This window comes from Danio rerio, chromosome 1 (genome assembly GCF_049306965.1).
Source record: "Danio rerio strain Tuebingen ecotype United States chromosome 1, GRCz12tu, whole genome shotgun sequence".
NCBI lineage: Eukaryota > Metazoa > Chordata > Actinopteri > Cypriniformes > Danionidae > Danio > Danio rerio.
The window spans coordinates 25,572,281-25,594,787 of NC_133176.1; the positions used below are offsets into that span (position 1 = coordinate 25,572,281).

General features: G+C 35.6%; 1 protein-coding gene across 7 annotated transcripts in view; it reads right to left on the reverse strand.

Annotated features, from left to right (window-relative positions):
• Positions 1-22,507, reverse strand: part of lrba (LPS-responsive vesicle trafficking, beach and anchor containing) — a 431,164-nt gene that overhangs the window by 34,589 nt on the left and 374,068 nt on the right. For all 7 annotated transcript variants that reach the window (XM_073951393.1, XM_073951386.1, XM_068221229.2 and 4 more), the window contains exon 47: positions 16,588-16,755. In XM_073951393.1, the coding sequence (XP_073807494.1) occupies positions 16,588-16,755 (168 nt within the window). The remainder of the gene's footprint in view (positions 1-16,587; positions 16,756-22,507) is intronic.

The following is a 22,507-nucleotide window of genomic DNA, read 5'->3' on the forward strand; positions in this document are numbered from 1 at the left end:
CATAATTAAGGGTGTGGCCACTTGAGTGACAGCTAGGTCTCACGGGTCGCCATCATGTCATTCTGACCGATTAGCTGCTGAACTTGGCATATAGATTGTATTTTTGTTTTGTTTTATGTAGCTTTACACATTAAATTCTTTTTATAATTATTTCCTAGAATTATCAGATAATATGGAATGCTGTGTGGACCTAATTGTGCTCACAAACCATTCACGTGGCCCCTATTTCCCAGGTAAGTGACATTATAAACTTACCATATCTATAAATGTATTTGATTTATTTAAGATAAATGGTCATTATATTTTTCTTTAGACCTGTATTGAACTCCAAAATCTTACAGATTGATTAGCTGAAAGATTGTTAGAAAAGCCTGTCTAAGCAATTGGTAGCAGGCATCTGTAGCTCCGCTCACACTCCACCTCTTTGACCTTGTTTGATATGCCGAGGTCGGTGCGATGACACGTGAACAAAATGGCTACGGTTGGCCACGCCTATTTGTAGCTTCATTTGCGCTCTTTAGAAATCTATGGGTGACGTCACGAATACTACGTACATATCTTTTACAGTCTATAGTTACGTTACTTTTGAGTTACTTTTTATTACCTGGCTGAGACTTGATCTCTTTCAGAACTTTTTTTTCAAATAGAGAATTATTTTTTATATTTTAGAATAGTGTTATCTGAGAACTTCATGAATGGCGATTTCATTTTCTTCAATGCGTTCAAAATAATAAACACATTCTCTCATTGACTGCGTGATTAATTGCGCCTACTTTAATTTTGATTTAGCAATTTCTTTTTTAAAAGCTAATTAATTAAACTAAAAAGTAACTCAATATCACTTATTTTTAAAAGTAATGTGTTACTTTACTCGTTACTTAATATCATTAAAGTATTATTATTACCCAACACGCTTTATTTGCAATGCGTTATTCCCAACACAGAGCATGGATGCGATAGTAGCAAACTAAAGACACCTGCTGGTTACAACAAGGTAATGCTAAACAAAAAGCACAACTAAAACTAAACAGATCATAACTAATAGATATTAATATACAATTAAAACCAGGTAAACCTGCATAACAATTGCTTCATTTTGTACTGACACCAAATCCTTGCCCATATGTGAATATCTGATCTCCTGCATTAGTGCAAGTATGCCTTATCCATCAGTCCAGTTCATGTTCAGTGATATGTTACATGTTCATCATTGTGAATCTCAAACTGGATTCCCATGAATCCCATGCTTGAAAGGAGGTGGGGGAGTATTCTTAACTGTCTTTGACTGCTCTAGCTCTATAACCATATTCCTGAAAGCATCAGGAAGTAAGAAGGCTTTCCACACCCCTCTCATTGTATTTCTTTACTCTTCCACCTCTCTCTTTTTCCACTCTGCTCAGACTCCCCTTCTTTTCGTCAATCCTTTCCGTCTGTTTCTAACTTCAATTCTGCTCTTCATCTCTCTTTCTTCATCCTGCGCTCCTGCTTTGATCTGATTCGGCCCACTCTGCTGGTAACAATAGACTCCACCACACAAACTCTTCTTTATATAGTGTAAATCCACTAGTGATCTCATTAGAGGCATTGATGGAACACAGATGACAGGACTACTGTGTCTGGAAATACCATTCAAAAGAAGTAGAGTTCAGAAGAGGCCACGTAAGGGAAGACACCTCGTTTCAATTACATGATTGGTTGATTTCTGCTTAAAAGCAATGGAACTGGACACTGCATGGCACCAATTCTCTGTTTTTTGACCAAGTCTTTGGGGCTTGGCAAAACCGCATTACATCATCTATGAGATCTTTTTGTAGTCAGATTACTGTTTGTTTAAGGCATTTACTCCACTAATCTAGTTTCACAGACCTTCACAAAGAGTACATGGCATATTTAATTTGTCAATTGTTCAGGTAATGAAAATACAGTGCGAACTAAATGTCTACAAATTCTCAGTCTAAGCATGGAAGTAATTTAAACTAAAATAAAAATAATTTGAACTTCTATATAATTTGAGCATTTGAACTACACCTACAATACCCACAATTTGAACTACAATGATTAATTACAAGCGATTTTATTCATTCATTCATTTTCTTGTCAGCTTAGTCCCTTTATTAATCCAGGGTTGCCACAACTGAATGAACCGCCAACATATCCAGCAAGTTTTTACGCAGCGGATGCCCTTCCAGCCACAACCCATCTCTTAGAAACATGCGATTTTAAAATGTCGTAAAAATTATAACGATTAAAAAAACACAAACTATTCCTCACTAGTGGACATTTTAGACAATAGCTATGTTTCAATCCAAAGATGGTAATAAATTTATGTGCAAAACAGGAATATTGCATTAAAGACAGTTCGCAGCGTTTCCATCCAATGGGTCAAAGAGAACAAAATCGTCACTTCCTGATTAACTGCTGCCAAATATCACAAGTAAAAATGGAATTTACTGCATCAATCTTTTCTTTATTTAATAAATTGCTCAGAAGAAAAATGACGACATGCAATGAAAATGTGGTGGCGTTTGAAGGCATGGGACATAGAGCACTGATGATCTTGATTCTGGAGGTAATTAATAAGAGATTAACACTAATACTAAATGGTTAAAGCGTTTTAGAATGACCAAAACAACATTTCAGATGTTTTACAGTGTGCTCAGCCTGCTAGTTTATCCATTTATACACATTTTTATCATCACATGATCTCTTATAACAAAATCACATGTTTTTATTTTTTAATGCGCATACTGGAATTTGTTTGGTAAAAGTGTTTTCATCTTAGTTTATGCGCATCTTATTTTTCGAATAAAAAGTTTATCCTATTCAGTTATGCGCAAACATTTTTTATGCACGTTGTAGAAACTTATGCACATTATGGCCTTTCCACCAACCATTTTTTATACGCATCAATTTATTTTTATGCTTTTGATGAAGTAGCATTCAACTTAAGAGCTCTTTAGACCATACGCCGGACTGGTAATGCTTTTGCTGGTAATGTCTTTACAAAAAAAAAATTAGGCCTATTTAATTATTCATTTATTATTTATGTACAATAATTAAGACATAAAATGAGATTGTAAAACATAATCAACAAAGAAAACAGAAATGAAAACTGTAAATGAAAAAGCTTATTTATTGACTGTCTTAGTCCTGTGACTTTCAAAACATTTACAGCTAAACCACTGCATTATTTATTTATTTATTTATTTATTTATTTATTTGTTTGTTTGTGTATATATGCTTGTAATTTTATTTTAGTTGTATTTTATTCCTTTAAGTTTGCTTTCCAATAAAGCTTAACACGTTTTTAATGATTAGGGAAGGAACTATAATGCTTTGTTTTTTTATTCTATCTTCATTTGCAAGTAGAAAGGTTTTTACAGCTATTACCAGTATACAGTACATTTCTGTCCGTTTGCATCCTGCTCTTTTGTGCCCCTGGCACAGTTGCAAACTGCTGTTAAATCTAAAAACGTTCTTAATCCCTTGCTGTGGTGGTGCCAAACACCACGGTAATAGTCCTTTTGAAGTGTCACCCACTGTATGATATTAATGATTTGGTTACCAACTAGATTGACACATTTGTATTACAATCATATTTCAACATTCTGTACTCACAAAATTTTTGTTTTCAAATAAACATCGAGATCTCATCTGGTTTCATGTAATACTGTCTGTAGTCAATGAATGTGACTCAAGAGCGGTGTGGCATGAGTTGGCTTCACAAGCAGGCTGAAGGTCGGGCATGTCACACTGGGATGGTTTGTTTAAGCTAATATGTGGATGCGTCTTGCCCAGGCACCTGACCCATCTTCATTAAATCCTCTCCTGACATTTATTACCACTGTAGAATGAGGTCAGAGCACCCAGCCAATGCATAGAGAAGGTTATATGGGCGCTAGCCATGCTAGAGGGGCCAATCTCTTTAGAAGCACTAGTGCACATCTGATGAGGTCTCTTTATATTCTACACATTCAAATGATAGAAGTACCCCGTATGTACACACACACATACTCACTCACACACAGTCACGCTCCATGAGTCACCTGATTTACTCTAACCCTTGACAAGGCAATTTAGCTGTACAACAAGCTGTGACCAAATTTTCTTATTTTGCATAATGAGGTCCCTATGAATGCTTAAAAGATGTTGGGGGAAGGGATTCTCTTTAAATGTACGCTTTTTAAAGGTCAGATTAGTATCAGACTTGAGTTAAAGTGGAGCTTGATTTGAGGAAAAGACTGTGTGCGCGTGTTTATTTCATGTGCAAAGGCAGCTCTTTGTGCCTGTCATGTTCTCTCTTTTTTTTAAGATGGCAGGGCAAAGACAGGAAGTAATCATCGTCTGAGTAAACATGGCCCAGTCTCCTGAGTGACCCTAATCTGCCATGAGACATTCCACACGCCCCATGGTCTATGCACATACACACACACATGTGTGCACACACTGGGCTTCACAAACACAGAGACGCAATTACACACACAGTTTGCCATCAAAAACCCAAACTTAGTTGCTAAGACTGACAAATCCCAGTCCTGCCAAAACCAGACCTGATATACCAGAACCAAATAGTGGGTTTCCAACAACCCCATCTGAGAGGAACCAGAGCTGGTGCCATACCTGCTGTATGCAGACAAACACACACACTAGCTGTTCTAAGAGTCATACACCATACTGGTTTGTTTTTCTAATTTAGCTACACAAACTGCGCAATGATGTGGGGTCAGGGTCTAAAATGAGGTTTACTCCAGACCTGTGTAAAATCAGAAACTGCACCATAAAGTATTAAAAATTCTGTTTGAAAAGTTTCAAGTAATATGAAAATAACTTTACAATAGATACCCAAGTGATTATGGCAATGGATGTGACTAAAGTTTTCTTTTCTTGCATAATTTCCTTTTAGATATAGGTGTAGATTTATTTTTGCCATTTTCGCCTGTATTATGATAGGACAGCAAATATTCACAAGAAAGAAAACTTGGAGAGGGGGTAGGATTGGAAAATGTCAGTGAGTTAGGATTCTAACTTGGGCAACCTGCAGTTATGCTACAGTATACAGTATGTTGAGCACTGACCACCAACCTATTGGCACAATGTAAAAACCTCATTTAACAATGTAAAAAACACAAACTATATGTATTGTCTTTACAGTCATTCCTTGACTTGAGATAAAGTGACTTCATTTCCCAAGCAAAAGTTGAGTCAATGAATCAGCTAAAATAAACAGCTACTCTAAACTAAACTAAATTACTAAAAAATAAAAAATAAATAAAAACGCTAGTTAATATTAACAGGAAATTAACGGGAGTTAATTCACATCCTGTGGCAAAATTATTATTATTTTTTTATTATAATATTATTTATATAATATTATATGATATGCTTGAGGTAGTTCAATCTTTTATGTTTTTAATATAGTAGCATTCAACTTATAAGCCCTTTAGACCATGTGCCACACCGTTTCTTTGTGTTTCGCTAATAATGTCTTTCAAAAAATAATTATTTAGGCCTATTTCGTTATTAATTTATTAGATATGTACAATAATTAAGACATAAAATGGGAAAGTAAAATATAATCAATCGAAAAGTAGAAGTCGCGCGTTTGAGAAAAGTCCAGAGAACACAGCCCTGTGTAAACTTTAATTCTGACCACAGTTGTTTCCAAGTGTTTGATTATTGTGGTCATCGGATTTCCAACTATTTAGAATGTTTTCTCACAGGAAAATACATTAAAAAAGTTTCTGGCGAGTTACTGATGTGCATTAAAGTTATGTATTTTATTCTTTAAAAAAGCAGGAATCTTATGCGACAGTACAAAACAGTAGGCTGCTTCAGAACATTTCAAACATATGGACATATTAGATAAGTGGAGCAAAGCCACACCACATGCAACTTGATTTTGCATTGTTAAATGAATTTGATAAAAAGTGTGCAGCATTTTCACACTAGAAAGCATGTTTTGCTGATATGCGGCAACGGCTAATTTAAATATGGGATCAAGGGAATGAATTTTGACAGTCTTGCCGCCGGAGCTGAAGGCAGACAGCATTGTAGCCAGGGAGGCCAGATCAACCTTTAACACTCTTGCCATCTTCGGTGTGAACGCAGAGTTTGTCCTATCACTTTAAAATAACAAACACTCTATATTTAGGCTAAAACACTGCTTTATTTATTTATTTATTTAATTATATGTATATATACTTTCATTTCATTTGTCTTTTATTTCTTGTTTTACTTTTAAAAAAATTAATCCTCCCCTTACGTTTACAATGATAATAAAGCTTGTTAACAACTTTTTAATGATTAATGAAGACCTTATAATGCTTTGTTTTTTTATTTCATCTTCATTTACAAGTATCAGGGTATTTACAGATACTGGATATTTCTGTCTATTCGCATCTCAACCCTTGTGCCCCCTGGTGGCACAGTCACAAACTGCGGTTACACCTAAAAACATGTTCTTCATCCCTTAGAGCGGCGGCAGCACCACACACAGTGGTAATAGTCCTTTTGAAGTGTCACCCACTGTACAGTAATAATGATTTGGTTACCAACCAGATTTGTATCAAGTCATTTGCTAAAAGCAATAAAAAAATAATAATAAAAAAATAAATCACACAATAAAAAAAAAACTTAGTATAAACTTAACAAAAATTAAAGTAAGTCACAGAAAGTTGGAATTGCATGAAGGCAAGTACTGTGAGTAATGGCAAAATTTTAAATTTTATATTCAACAAACTATGACAAATATTCGTTTTCATGAAGGCATATACAGTATTGATGTATGCAGGTATGTGTTCTAAAATTACTACACATTACAATTTTATTTTTGGCACAAACCATACAGTAGTTAATGCCCATGCATACGGCTGACAGGGCTAAAATACTGCACAAAAAATGAATGAATGCTCATCATTCAAGAACTGCATAGCTCTTCGGGGCTGTTTTGATATACATTCTTCTCATAAGCCTGCTGAAAGATTTTTTTTTTTCAAGCGTGTTTATTACAGTTTGACACGGCTATGTGAATTTATTGATCTTCTAATGGCCTGCGAATGGTGGAGTGGCAGTCAGGCGAAAGGAATCCCATTTAACCTCTGCTTATTAAACAGGAAGTGTGGAGGGTAATGGGCTGAACTGGAGAGATGACTGGAACAGATAGGCAATGAATCTGCATCAGATAGAAGGATAAAGAAATGGATAGAGGATTAAGGGCACAGAGGGAGGAAAGAAATGAAAGATGGACAGAATCATCGCTAGATAGATAGAGAGGGATGAACAGATCAAAGAAAGGAAGCATGCAGTGAAGGAAGGAGCTATAAAGTGTTTGCAAGAACACCTAGATGGGTATAAGGTGAGTTGAGTCATTAATCAGTCTCAGTCACTGAGCATGAAGGGCAGGAAGACTGGAACCCCTCCGACACCAGCGACTGGCCCAGTGCACACACTCACAGGTTGCATGACCTACAGTATACTATGCAGAGATCCTATACAGTAGTGGAGGATGTGTAAATCCTAGTGTGGATATATGAATACAGGTAAATTAATATAGTTATAATGGGTTGAACGTTAAAATTCCATGTTCAATTCATTGCCTGATGCTTCCAACAATTTAGAATATTTACAAACTTACTGAATAGAATAGGTATTTGTTAAAAAATGATTTATCTTACCAATTACCTTGTTCAATGTGAGAAAAAATTCTGATAAATTTTGCAGGTGTCATATTTCCCGATCCACCCTGATCTGATCTGCTTTTACAGTTGTTGTTTTTTTTTCAACTTAAATGTTCTTGAAGCTTTGTGTGATTACAGATTGAAACGTTGTCTTAACGTTGTTTAATAATTAATTTAGTTTAATTTGAATTTAACTAGCACCTGCTAAAAGTTTTTTAGGTGCACAATGACTGTTTTTTTATGATTACAGTTGAATACCTGATAGTGACATGCGATGTTTTAATATAGTTTGTGATTCTCTTTCTGGATGATGTATGTCTCAGAGCTCTCAGATTCATCTAAAATATCAGAATTTGTGTTCCAAAGATAAACAAGGGTGTATGAAATTGAAACAACAGAAGGGTCAGTGATTAATAACGGAATTTTCTTTTTCTTGGGGGAAGCTAATCCTTTAAGACTTTTAAGGACATTGTCTGACAAAACAGTTAAAACGCATCCTTTGGGAATGTTCAAAGGTATTTTACTGAGTAAACATTAACGCGCAACAATACAAATTGTTTTCGACTGCATCCTATTAAATATGCCATCCACTCCAACTAAAGTTTATATATACACTGACCGGCCATTTTGTTAGGTATACCTTACTAGGACCGGGTTGGACCACCTTTTACTTTCAGAACTGCCTTAATCCTTTGTGGCATAAATTCAACAAGGCACTGGAAATATTCCACAGAGATTTTGGTCCATATTGACATGATAGCATCATGCAGTTGCTAAAGATTTCACATACATGATGTGAATCTCCGATTCCACCACATCCTAAAGGTGCTCTATTGAATTGAGTTCTGGTGACTGTGGTGACCATTTGAGTAAAGTGAACTCATTGTCATGTTCAAGAAACCAGTCTGAGCTGATTCATGCATTTTGACATGGCACGCTATCCTGCTTAAATTAGCCATTAGAAGATGGGTAACACTGTGGTCATAAAGGGATGGACATTGTCAGCAACAGTAGTCAGGTAGGTTGTAGCATTGACAATTGATCATTTGGTACTAATGGGCCCAAAGTGTGCCAAAAAATATCCCCCAGACAATTACACCACCACCACAGGCCTGAACCGATGATACAAGGCAGGATGGGTCCACCCTTTCATATTGTTGATACCAAATTCTGACCCTACCATCTGAATGTTGCAGCAAAAATCGAGACTCATCAGACCAGGCAACGTTTTTCCAATCTTCTATTGCCCAATTTTGGTAATCCTGTGCGAATTGTAGCCTCAGTTTCCTGTTCTTAGCTGACAGGAGTTCCACCTGGTGGGGTCTTCTGCTGCTGTAGCGCATCCGCCTCAAGGTTTGACATGTTATGCGTTCAGAAATGACCATATCTACAAGCCTAAATGCATTGAGTTGCTGCCATGTAATAGGCTGGTTAGAAATTAGCATCAACAAGAAGTTGGACAGGTGTATGTGTGTGTGTGTATACACTGGCGATCAAATTTAGAGAACAATGTATAAATAATTGAATAATTCTGAAATAATGTCATCTTCACTACTCAACAGTTGAAGGATTTTTTGTCCCATCTATACCATGCTACCAGAACACCTTTTCCCCAAAATAACAAAGGCATTTCAACAAAAAACATTATTTTGCCGAAAACACACTGATCAAAATTAGAGAACACTTTTAGATACCTCCCAGTTATTGGTGTCAATCTGGAATCTGGTGCTAATTCCCTTGATTATCTGTCAACCCCTATTTACCTGGCAGCCTAACTTCCAGTTTCACTTACTCTGCAAGATGGTGGGCCATTATAAAGTGACTGAAAGCAGGTTGTCCAGATGAAGGCCAAAGGGATGACCCAATCAGCCATAGCAAGACAAGTTGGTCCTTCCAAATCTGTGATTTCAAGAATACTAAATCTTTACAACATCACAACTCATTCAAGTCTCTCAAGAAGGCTGGTCATCCACAGAAGAGATGACAGGATACTGCGGAGGATCTCAATGGGCAATCATTTTTACACTACAGCTGGAACTGCTCACCAGTTCAGCACTGAACAGGGTAAAGATCTGTCTCGTCATACAGTGTCTCTACGTTTAAGAGCATTTGGACTAAAAGCCCACTCTGCAGTCACCTAACCTCTCATTAGCAGAAAGAATCAAAAGGCTAGACTAAGCTTTGCTGAGAAGCATGTTGTGTGACAGAGGAGAACTGCTCCAAAGTTCACTTCAGTGATGAAAGCAAGTTTAATTTATTTGGGTCCGATGGGAAACATTATGTTCGGCGACAAACTGGAGAAAGACTGAACCCAAATTGTATAAAGAAGTCAGTAAAAAGTGGAGGAGGAAGTGTCATGGTTTGTGGCATGTTTTTTTGCAGCAGGAGTTGGGCCTCTACATGTATATGGCAGAGTAAATGCAAATGTTTATCAGAACCTTCTTCAACAACATATGGTTGCTTCCCTGCGTTCATTACCCAATCAGCCCGCAGTGTTCATGCAGGAAAACGAGCCATGTCACACAGTAAAATGGGTAAAGCAGTTCCTTGAAACTGAAAATATTGAAATAATGACATGGTCTGCCCAGAGTCCGGAACTCAACCCAATAGAGAACCTCTGAAAAATCTTTGGTGACAAAGTTATGGCCAAGAAACCCATTACAGTAACTGAACTGTCGAGAAGACTGGAAGAAGAGTGTGCCAAAATCATGCCAGAGCAGTGTGAGAGACTAGTGCTGTCTTGTGGCCATAGATGTGCTGAAGTAATTCAGAGCAGAGGCCTGTACACTTCCTACTAATTGTTGACTGTTTTAACCTTCAGAAAATGTAGCTGTAATCTTTTTCCATGCTACAGTCATTATTGTTCTCTAATTTTGATCAGTGTGTTTTCTGCAAAATAATGTTTTTTGTTGAAATGCCTTTGATATTTTGGGGAAAAGGTGTTCTGGTAGCATAGTATAGATGGGACAAAAAATCCTTCAACTGTTGAGCAGTGAAGATGACATTATTTCAGAATTGTTCAATTATTTATAGATTGTTCTCTTATTTTGATCGCCAGTGTATATATAAACATACTCAAAGTCCTGTTAGGCTCACATCCAGGACAATAATGCAACGAACAACCAAATTACATTGCTCTAAATAATGGATTACAGACCACCATGTCAGCTTCAGAAACACCAACATCCTGCTCTTCTGGGATGAAGCAAAGCAGAGAGTCTTGAATGGTAAATATTCTGTATGCCAGCACAGGATGCTATGTGCACTGTCCTCTGTAGTAAATGGGGTTGCTGCTGGCCACTGCAATTTTAGAGCGGAAATAAATGAATGCTTGCTGTGCCAAAACAAGAAGCAGAAGCCATGCAGGAAATGGGAATTACAGTATCTTGGCTGAGAGAATGCAGACATTATCCATCACAAAAGCCATTAAGTTCCTATTTAATTTCCCATTTAAAAAAGTGGATGTATTGTGCAAAAATCAACAGTTGTGTAGTAACTGTGTCTGAATATAGACTGCCTTTAATAGTAAAAAAGTATTAATTACATTTTTTTATGATCATACTTAATAAAAATTGTCAGGAGAAACACTTTGATTGACATTCTCCTTTTGTACATGCCATCGGAAAAATACCCACCAATTAGTGACGATCTATCCCTCATTAGCATTTATAGCCCTGATCGTGAAATAGCTGTCCGCCAGAGTTTTTCACACAATACCTGTCAAAGTTAATATCAGCAACTAAGAGGCATTATAAATGTGATGTTTTAGGATGCAGAAATAAACACAGTATTCTCCATAGACTGCCTTCTTCTGAGTGTGTTTTTCACAGAGATAACATTAGTCCTGTTTTGAATCTGCCACTATGCTGATGCATAGGCGTTTGTAGCTGGAGCTCATTAGAATTTAAAGCAACAGTCATAAAAATGGCACAATTTGGACCAATGCCTAAATAACAAAAATGTTTGTGGTATTTTGAGCTGAAACTTCACATACACACTCTAGGCACATCAGAGACTTGTTCCACATTTTCTTAAAAGGTAGGTCACCTTTAAAAATGGAACCAATTCTCAAAGCTTCTGTGTATGTCTTGGATGTCATACAGATCATGGAGAAAGGCAGTACCTGGACCCTGTGAAGAGCATGTGTAGCTGTCAGTGGGGCAGTTAGTGAGCCCTGTCTGCTCTGTGCTTCTGTGTGGCAGTTTCCAGAAAGAAAGAGATGAATAATAAATGAGTGTGGGAGAGAGGGGTGGGGGACACAATCCGAAAGTGAGATTCCTTCTGAGTCTGTAGTATGTCTTCGGGGCTCACAGTAACAGCTAAACAAATGTTTTGTAAGTGTCTGTTGAAGCTCAACCCTGTTTACAATAGCTCTGCTCCAAAACCTAGTGTGATGCCTCACTGGCCATCCAGCTATCGCAGCTATAGGCAGCTATCTTCTAAAGGTGCCATCATTTTTGGGTAATTTCATAAGCAAAAAAAGTCACCTGGCTTTGTCAACTAGTTTTCCATTAGTCAGTGGATAAATTGAATGAGGTCTAAGCAAAATCAGTTTAAGAAAATAATTTGCATTCTTACATGTTTCATTTGAAAGTATTTGGCTAGCAATAGTAAATCTGCAGCCCAATGTATACTTTGTGTTTATGAAGTTAGTAACATACTCAAATAGATACACAAACAGCATTTGAAAATGTTCTGCCATTAAACAGAGAGCACAGGCAAGGCGTTTGATGCATACACTCTAAAAATACAAATTATCCGCAGTTGTTCATAATAAATGTGTGGATGCCTTCATAATACCCTCATGCATGATGCACCTGAAAATGCTTATATTGATTTTCAGTAGTAATTTTTTTTTTTTTTACAACTGTCAAAAGGCAGCCCAGATTAGCGTTGCCACCATGTAGACAAATATAGTAATACAAACACAAATCAGAGTGCAAGTGCGAACTCTGTGTTTGCTCTGGTAGAAAAATCAAGCTATACACGTACTGTGTTGTTGATGAATTTTGCAACATTCTATGCACACCCTATCAATTAAGCTACATATTTGCATACACTGTACATAAGCATCAACTCTGATTTCAAAAGAGTATGACATCCTACTATACAGTATAAATCTCATTGTGAATGAGTAATCCATGTTTCTCATGTTTAATAAAATGAGTCATAACTTGTTACAGCAAACAATACATTGTTTTCTCTTGTAATTTCAGATTGCAACAACAATTCAGTTTTCTTAAACCTTGTCCTCCACATTAGACAAGCATCTCAATATCACTAATATAATTTTTTCATTCAATAATTTGTTACACTTGGATGTAGATATGATACCATAAACAGTTGGTCACTACTGTTACAACCATTTTATCACTATTCTAAAATACCCTGTATACTGTGTATTACTGTATTCATAATTTAGCAAGTGTATTTATTCTAAATTTGGTGACTACAGTATAATGAATTAGGAAAGATGTGACATTGCTTTAGAGTCTGGCCAAAGTGAAGCATATTAGAGCACAACTGAGCCTAATTTTCTCTTAGGTGATACTTTAAATATGAAAACAACCCCTCTCAGGTTAACTAAAGTAAAGAGAGAAGGATGTTTCCATGTTTGTGAGCATACACTATTGGTCAAATGTTTTACATAATTAGGACTGCACTGCAATACCTAGGACTGCGTTGATAAAACAACGGTATTGTAAATGGAATCATTTATAACATTATAAAATATAATTCAATCATTTTATTATTGTACTATAGTGTACAGTTAAAGGCAAAATTATTAGCCCTCCTTTGAGATTCAAATATTTAGTTAATATTATTTAGTTAAACTATCAAATAAATATTTTTAATAACAAATTTCTAATTATTCATTTATTTTGTCTTTGATGACAGTACATACACTGAAAAAAGCTTTCATTCATCTCAATAAAAAAATCAGGGTAAAGGTTTACATTTAAATTTGATCACTTGACCCAATGAAAAATAAATCATACGCCTTAATATTTTCTATCTCCATGAGAACACTTTTATATAACCTTTTACAAGGCATACAGTATTTGTCTTGTTGAAGAAAGTCAATTAACTGAAATTCTCCTTATGTTCTAAACAAGAAGATAAAGTTTAAATTAAAACAACAATTCCCATATAATGTTCATTCATCCAATAAAAAAAAATGGTTTCACATCTAAATTTATTTTTTTTGAGTCTATAAAAAATAAATCATTTGCCTGATACAATTTTTTTTATAAGTACATGAAAGTAAAAAGCATATTGTAATGCTTGCTGTACTTGGGCAACTGGAGTTAGGAGAACTCTAGTGTCTTATATGCCGCACAACCCTGAGTGTCTCTAGCCCCTTTTACACAGTGATACCGGTAAATATTCATAAAATTTCCAGAACGACTTTACCCGTAAAAAAAAAAAAAAAAAAAAAGCGCTGTTCACACAGGCAAGGATGTTATGGAATTTTTCTGGAAAAGACCATTTACACATCCATTCCAAAATACCGGTAAATTCTTACATCATTAACCAGAAATGAGCCCTTAATGGCTGTGCTTGTATTTGTAAACATTTGATTACATTACAAACTCTGTGGATGGATAAATATTGTGAACAACTTTGATGAAAACATACAGTGTAGAGAAACACTTTCCCATGTCGAGATGTACACAATATTTGTGTGTGTGCTGCGCTCACCGGCTGCTTCAAGGGCACATGTGACGCAGCAAGCAACTGAAGAAAGCAGAGCTTGAAGGTAAATACAATAGCTTATAAGCATCTTATCAATAATTATTTACACAGTTGGCATTAAGAAGGAACATATAAACATTATCTGACTAACATCCGGCAGCTAAATGTGTGTGGAAAAATATTTAAAGGCTTTTATTTTTTATAAACAGTGCGGACGTAAATGCGTCTGAGTGTTCTGATTGGCTAAAGTAGATGTCTCACGTCAGCACGTTCTAGACGTGAAAGCTTCCTTCTTTCCGGCAATCTTCCTTCTGCATTCACACAGAGCAGCATTCCGGCAAATTACAGGTTTCTCTTTCCAAAAAAATAGCCGGAACAAATTTACCGCTATTTTCAAAAAAGGCCTGTTCACACATACTGACCTTTCCGGAAAATTGCCGGAAAATTTCCGGAAAGGTCTGTATGTGTGAAAGGGGCTAGAAGCAATTTGGCAGAATAAGCAGGTAGGAGACGGCACTGTCAGTTAACCTTTTTATTCTGAGCTCAGAACATGAACAGTCCACCACTGGGGTGCTTCCTTTACACATTACCCTCGTTGATAGTGATGGCCAATATTTTATAAATAAATGAAATATTCAGCTTAAATCACAGAAGCCAACTTAAACATAAACACACAAAGTTTATATCAAAACAACCCATGTATTTTAACTAATATAATACATAAACAAAGGCTGCATCCAAAACAGCCTACTACTCACTAGGTACTGCAATTGAATTTAAACGTACTACTTGTCCATTAGAAAAGTACGTTCTATACAGTATGAACTGAATACCGACGTACTACATCTGCCATTTTGTCATGGTCACATGACCTACCCATGTTAGTTGCGTCACTTCACTCTCATTTATGTATTCTCTCGCGAAGCATCATGGGATAGCGCAGCGTACATGGGATGCGCATTTCAGAATCTCACCGGAAGTAGTAGGTCAGGGGTGTCCAAAGTCAGTCCTGGATGGCCGGTGTCCTACTGATCTTAGCTCCAACTTGCTTCAACACATCTGCCCGGAAGTTTCTAGTATACCTAGTAAGAGCTTGATTAGCTTGTTCAGGTGTGTTTGATTAGGGTTGGAGCTAAACTCTCTCGGACACCAGCCCTCCAGGACCGAGTGTGGACACCCCTGTAGTAGGTCATCTGGGTTCTTCTGACATACTGATTTTTGAGTTCTATGAATTCGGACATACTACTCGGCTCGCATACTGATTTTAGCGTAGTATGGAAGTATGTGGTTTCAGACGCAGCCTAACTCTAAATCATTTGCCCTGATGCACCTGGCTATAGTGCTGTGGGCTAGGTCATTACTGTGCGAGTCAAAAACAAACATTTACTACTTGAGCTCTTAATCAAAAACATTTACATTTAACTATGTTTCGAACTTAAAATATATTACTCAAAAAATAAAACAAATTATATTAAACTGAAATGAAAGATACATGTCTAATTGGAGGAAGTACTGCATGAAACTTTTTTCATTGTACAATATACTAAAAGATACTAGTATTCAGGTTAAAGTGCCATATAAATGATTAACTAGGTTAATTCAGTTAACTAACTTAGGTTAGTCAAGTCAAGTCACATCATAAGGTTGTTCTGTAGAATATATATAAATATATAATATTTATAATAGAAATACCCTGCTGAAAAATCCAGCTTCAACCAGCCTAGGCTGGTTGGCTGGTTTTAGCTGGTCGACCAAGCTGGTTTTAGAGGGGTTTTGGCCACTTTCAGGCTGGTTTCCAGCCATTTCCAGCCTGGTCTTAGCTGGTCAGGCTGGGAGATGACCAGCTAAAACCAGCTTGACCAGCCTAGCCAAGCTGGGAGTCCAGCCAAAACCAGCTATATCCAGCTTAAACCAGGCTGGTCAAGCTGGTTTTAGCTGGATTTGGCTGGTCATTTTCCAGCCTGACCAGCTAAGACCAGGCTGGAAATGGCTGGAAACCAGCCTGGAAATGGCCAAAACCCCTCTAAAACCAGGCTGGTCAACTAGCTAAAACCAGCCAACCAGCCTAGGCTGGTTTAAGCTGGATTTTTCAGCAAGGTATATAAAATAAGAAATACTGTAAAGATTTTTTGAAATAGAATAAAAAATTTCACAGAAAGGCTAATAATGTTGCTTTCAACGGTACTGTATGTGCAACAGAAAAACACACACTCACCTCTCTGAGCATGGGGTCAGATATGGAGCTGAGGTTAACAGCTCCTTCATAAGTCAGGTAGTAGAAGACATTGAGAGCTCTGATGGCCTCGGGTCCCTGCTGCTTGTATCCAAAGATCAGATCAATCCACTGATGCAACTGACAGGACACAAACTCGCTCTCCAGAGCCTACAAAACACACAGGAGATAACATGATGTCATTCAAGCTTATTGATATATTAACAAAAAATCTAACTCCATAAAGATGTAGTCAAATAAGCTAAACTGAAGGTAGTTAGTGAATGAGACACAATGAAATACCATGCGGCCCGATCGTTAAATGAATTTACCTCAGATTGTGATAGATTTGTTATTTTAAAAATGTTTTCACATGCTCAACAACTCATGGAAAGCTCCTCAGAGAACGTAACCAAGTAGCATGGGTAACGGGATCTGTCAAAATGTGCTTTCAGCAGTCACAAATGACATAATACACACAAATTACAAGCATATGCTTCTAGGACAGAACCGCTGGAGCAAAGCAGATCATCTTACACGAGCACGACGAGATATCTTTGCTCCTTTGTTTAGTCTCATCTCTACGTGCCGCGGGACGTCTGAGAGCACGTTGTTGTTTTCAGAGCTGCGATTGCTCTTGGACTGTCAAAACACCGAAATGCAAGCTGTTTCTCTCTTCATTAGCAGCCAAAGGAGGACCTCTGTTTATGACTGCTCATAAAAAACAGCAATTGTGTTAATTTGCTCAAAGCTGTGTGGGCACAAAGGCCTCTAAACGAGCCCAAATGAGTATGAGAAGAGCCTTGATTGTCATTGCTGCCTTGTGTCACATTAATTTGGAGACAAACATTAGGCCCTGCACTTAAACAGCAATTTATATCATTTAAACGCTTACCGGAAGGGTCTTAGCATCACTCATTTAAATGTGAATGCGCTGACAGCTAATTTCGTTTAATTTGCACTCCAAGCTTTCTTAATTAGAACTTTAAATCAGAAGGGCAATGAGAGACGGCATGGAACGTGGCATTTGCGATATGACAACAGGTTTGACAGCAAACTTGTTTCACTGTTGTGCAGCGATAACTTCTTGTGTGATATTACAAGACTAATAGATGTTAGCAAAAGTTCAAAGATAAAACTGAAAGCATTACATAGTCTGGATTGCTTAAATATTTAGTGGAGATCTTTTTAAAAGGGCATTTTGTTCAGCTTTTCTTTCAGCTTACTCGCTGTGTGCTGTGATTTCGGATTAGTTTAATATAAGGATGATAATCTCTACCATTTACTCTCTAGTACAATACTACAATTTATACCGCAATGGCCTCTATGCACAGCTAGAGTTTTAAATAAACAAAATAGAATAAATAATCAAAACAGAGTTTTAAATAATAAACTTCCGGTGAATGATTAATGTGACTATTTTTATTTCACAAGGTTGTTTTTACAGCATCGATGTTGTAATGTAATTACAATACATTCAGTTAAATGGACTTAAGCATTCATTTAGTTGCGGAGGGAAATGGAATTTAATGCAGTGCTTCTTGTCCGATCTGAGACCCACTTCATATCGTATATCTATTAGGCAGTGAAGATTGATGATTTTTAAAGAAATCAGATTTGAAACGTGGCAATTTTGTAATGGAATGACAGTTCACCAGAAGCCCTTAGGCTGCCTGGCTGAAAATTAATACTCTGTATGCATATCGCCCATACAATACTTACAGTGGGGGTAATAAGACGTCATGTTTTTTTTCCTGAGAATATCTAAAAATGTAATAAAATATTTCCAGAGGTGTGGCCATTGTGTGACAAATGTTTGTTTTTAGATTCCAACTTGTCTCAGTCCTATGTTACTGCATGTGTCCCAAATTACAGAGTTTCTGGAACAAAATATTTCAAGTTTTTTCAGATACATTAGACATTGCAATTGAGCCAGATCCTATATTAATTATATTTGGAGTTTCCGAATTTTTGAGACCTACACAAGTACACCAAAAGTTTGTTTCATATGCTTTGATCTCTGCCAAAAAGGTATCCTTTTGTTTTAGAAAAAAGAAGTTACAACTCCTAAATTATGACTGACAGAGTTAACTGGTACATTACATCTGGAAAAAATCCGGTTTACCCAATAGACAAGGTTTTTGTTATTTGAAAAAAAAAAAAAAGGTCCCCTTTTATTTCTTATCATTCTTATAATTATTATTTTTTTGTTCAATTATTATTTTTATGATTGTTGTTTTTGTTTTTTTTGTAATTTTTTTATTTATTCCTAATTGTTAAAAGTTTAATGTTTATATTTGAAAAAACGTGTATTTACAAGTGAATGTCTGCTAAAATTTCTAATAATAAAAATATTTAAACCATAATATTTAAACAATTTTCCTTGGCTGTGTTTTAGATCATTGTCCAGCTGAAATGTACAACCTGGTTTAATCTTTATCATCCTGCTAATGTAAATGTTGGACTGAGGCTACTTATATGAATTTACAATGGCAAAAGCCAGAGGTGGCTGAAAAACTACTGAGAGATCTTAGCTGCTGTCTGGGCTTTCACTGCCTTTCTACACCTCCCTTTCTTCATGTGTTCAGTACTTTTTCCCCTGTGCCATTTCATTTGATTACACATAAATTCATATGTAAACTAATTATTTTTGTTTTCTTTGCATATGTGGGTTTCTTTGGTTGTTACCAACATTCGTTAAAAAAGTCAACAGCACCTTTAGAAATAAGTTTTCTGAGAAAAATGGTAACAAACACTTATTTCCCCTGTGTGATGAGTGTAATAATTAAAAAGTATTACTATATGGTTAGGAATGTGTTTGGGTTAGTTATTTGCATGTCTGCATAAATTATTGTAAGTACAACAATGACAAGATAGTGAAGAAGAAGAAGAAGTGTTAGCATTGTTTAATTACACTTTTATTTTTAACAAAATAAATACTTTAATACATATTTTGTCTTTTTGTGGGCAACCCACACAGTCTATTACAAGTGCTTGCCTAAAACATGCAGATTTATTCCAGTTAATCTATTGCCTACACAATTTTATTAAAAGAACCCGTCCCTTTGAAGGATTTATTTTAAGTTTATTATGTGGATGGATTGACCTCACATTGTTCCACAACTTGTCTATTCCCAAACTTAATGCAGGGGCTGATGGGCATTTAATGCAGGCCGCCATCTTGTGTCAATCAGTGAGGGGAAACAAAGAGGCGGTGGGGCCAATGTTATTGGACACCAACTCTCCAGAGGACTGCCTTTATGTTAATCAAGGAACTCTGAAATCAGCAATGAGATGGAAGCCCTGCTCAGGGAGGCCTGACCTCATCAGAGATGCAGAGAGCGTTTGGTAGGGTCTCCAGAGGCAGGGGTGTCACTCTGAACCCATGCACTTTCATCACAAGAGGAGGGGGAGAGACGTGTACCTACAACATTACATTCCTTTTTAAAAATGATTACACCACATACGTTAACCCAGAGGGCATGTGTGTATATATACAAAGAAATCAAAGTGTTTCTGCAGTAAAATGTCAGGTTAAGATGTTTAATATGACACAAGATTTAGATCTTCAAATAGCATCTCTCAAACATGCGGCTCTCTTAGAAACCTCAAATAACGAAACCCCATTCAACGATGATCATTATAACCGATTGTCCAGTTCACAAAAACAAAAAAAACAAACAAACAAAAAAACAAAAACAAAAAATAAACTAAAAAAATAAGCAAAATAAAACATTTTTAAAAGATTTCTTGTAATTTCTTAAGAGAAAATCATCCAGTGCTTGGTTAAATACTGTCACCATTTAGTCGTTTTCATGCTGTCACAAATCTGCATGGTGTGCATTTGAGCTGAAATATTATTATGAACTGTGATTCTGAACTTGCCATATTATGACAAAAAACATTAAAACTACCAAAAAACATGTTATTTGGTAATGATCTTTTAAATTGAACTCTACAGAAAACTCTTTTGGTAACACTTTATAATTACACACTATGAACAATTATTTAAGCATTAGCAAATAGTTAGTTCATTATTTGTTAAGCATTAACTTTATTAATAGATGTTAGTAAGCAGTCTATACTGTAAATACAGATACAAATGCTGTACTCTTGACTTATAAGCATATGTATAATGTGCTTAATGATTGTATTTGTATACGCTATAAGTTATTAACTGTTCAATATTAATTTCATTATATTATTTATGTACAAACCATTTAAATTTAAGAGTAGTTGGTGGCTTTTAGATTCATTCAGAATGTGTAAGCAAATGAACAACTACTCAAATCAACATTTATATATTTTATTATTCATGCATATATTATTGGTTATGCATGTTAATAAATGCTTTATTAATTCAACTTCATACAGTTTTGTGACAATCTAAAGTAAAGACTACTTATGCTTTATAGATACCCTTATAAATGACAAATACAGGTTCAGTAGCAAATTAACAATACGTTTACAATCTTATCTAAAAAAATAATAACTTTAAAGATTGTCGAATAACAGAGGTGTCAAAACACAATTAGCAATAAATACAACAATATATTAATTTAGCAATATATTACGATACAACATTTCAATTTTGTTTAGTGATGTTTAAACTCTACAGTAATTTTATTTTACATACGATTGCAAAGAATTATTTTTCATTCGATAGTTTTATTTGTGTATCTTCAAATGAATAGGAACTATTAAAATCATTATTTAATTTGTCCTGTTTAGAATATAACAGCCTTTAATTGTCATTTGTAAGAGATTTATAAAGCATAAACAGTCCTCACTTAAGGATACAAAACTGGATGAATTTGAAATATTAAGGCATTTATTGACATACAATTTAACTATTAGTATATGACTGAATAATAAGATACATAAATGTTGATTTGAAAGGTTTATTAATCATTTACTTACACATTCTGAATGATCTTGAAATAGCACCAACTATTCTTACATAACTAGTGTAGCTACCCAAATACTGATGTCCATGCATTTAGTTTATTGAACAAAGTTAAAACTAAAAGATAAACAAACAAACAAACCAAATGTTTTACACAAACAAAATCAGAAAGACATCAAAATAAACAAATAATATACAACAATGTTTAGTTTATCGTGTTGGCCTGATAACCAGCTGTAAAGTACGCAGTAAGCAGGAGCATTTACCAGGTGCCTGCATTGAGATCTCACTCTGCTATCCAAACAAACTTTCGCAGGTTAAATCAATCTAAGGGGATCATGTGACCTCTGACTCGAGCCAACCGGAAGCAAGGAAATTTATAACATAAACAACACACTTTCAAATAATAAAATACAAAAATAATAAATCAAAATACAAACTGACCAATCAGCATCAGCTACAACTAGTCTGTAAATAATGCAATACTTAAGTAATGAAAAAATAACCATTAACAAAGTATGGAAATACAATCATTAAGCACATTATAAATGTGCTTATATGTCAAGAACACAGAATTTGTATCTGTATTTATAAACCGCTTACTAACTTCTATTAATGTAGAGTTAATGCTTAACAATGAACTATTTGCTAATGCTTTATAAATCATTCATAGTGTGTAGTTAAAATGAAGTGTTACCTTTTTTTTACTCTTCATCAAAAATGTAATTTTTACACATGTGGGTGCTGTATACATTACTGAGTTTTTGATTAACTTTTTGCAAGGTTATGTTTGGCATCCACAATATGGCCTCCTTGTCCTGTGAAAACTGTAAAAGTCCTCTTTTAGTTTGGAAAGGCTGGTTGTTCTTCTCAGAATAAGTTGAAAATTTTGTGTTCTTTAGAAAAGTAGTATTTCTGTTTCTTAATAAAATGTAATTATATGGGTCTGAAACAAAACAAACATGAGTAAATAAAAATATATATATGATTTTTTGGGGAGTGAGCATTCTTTATATT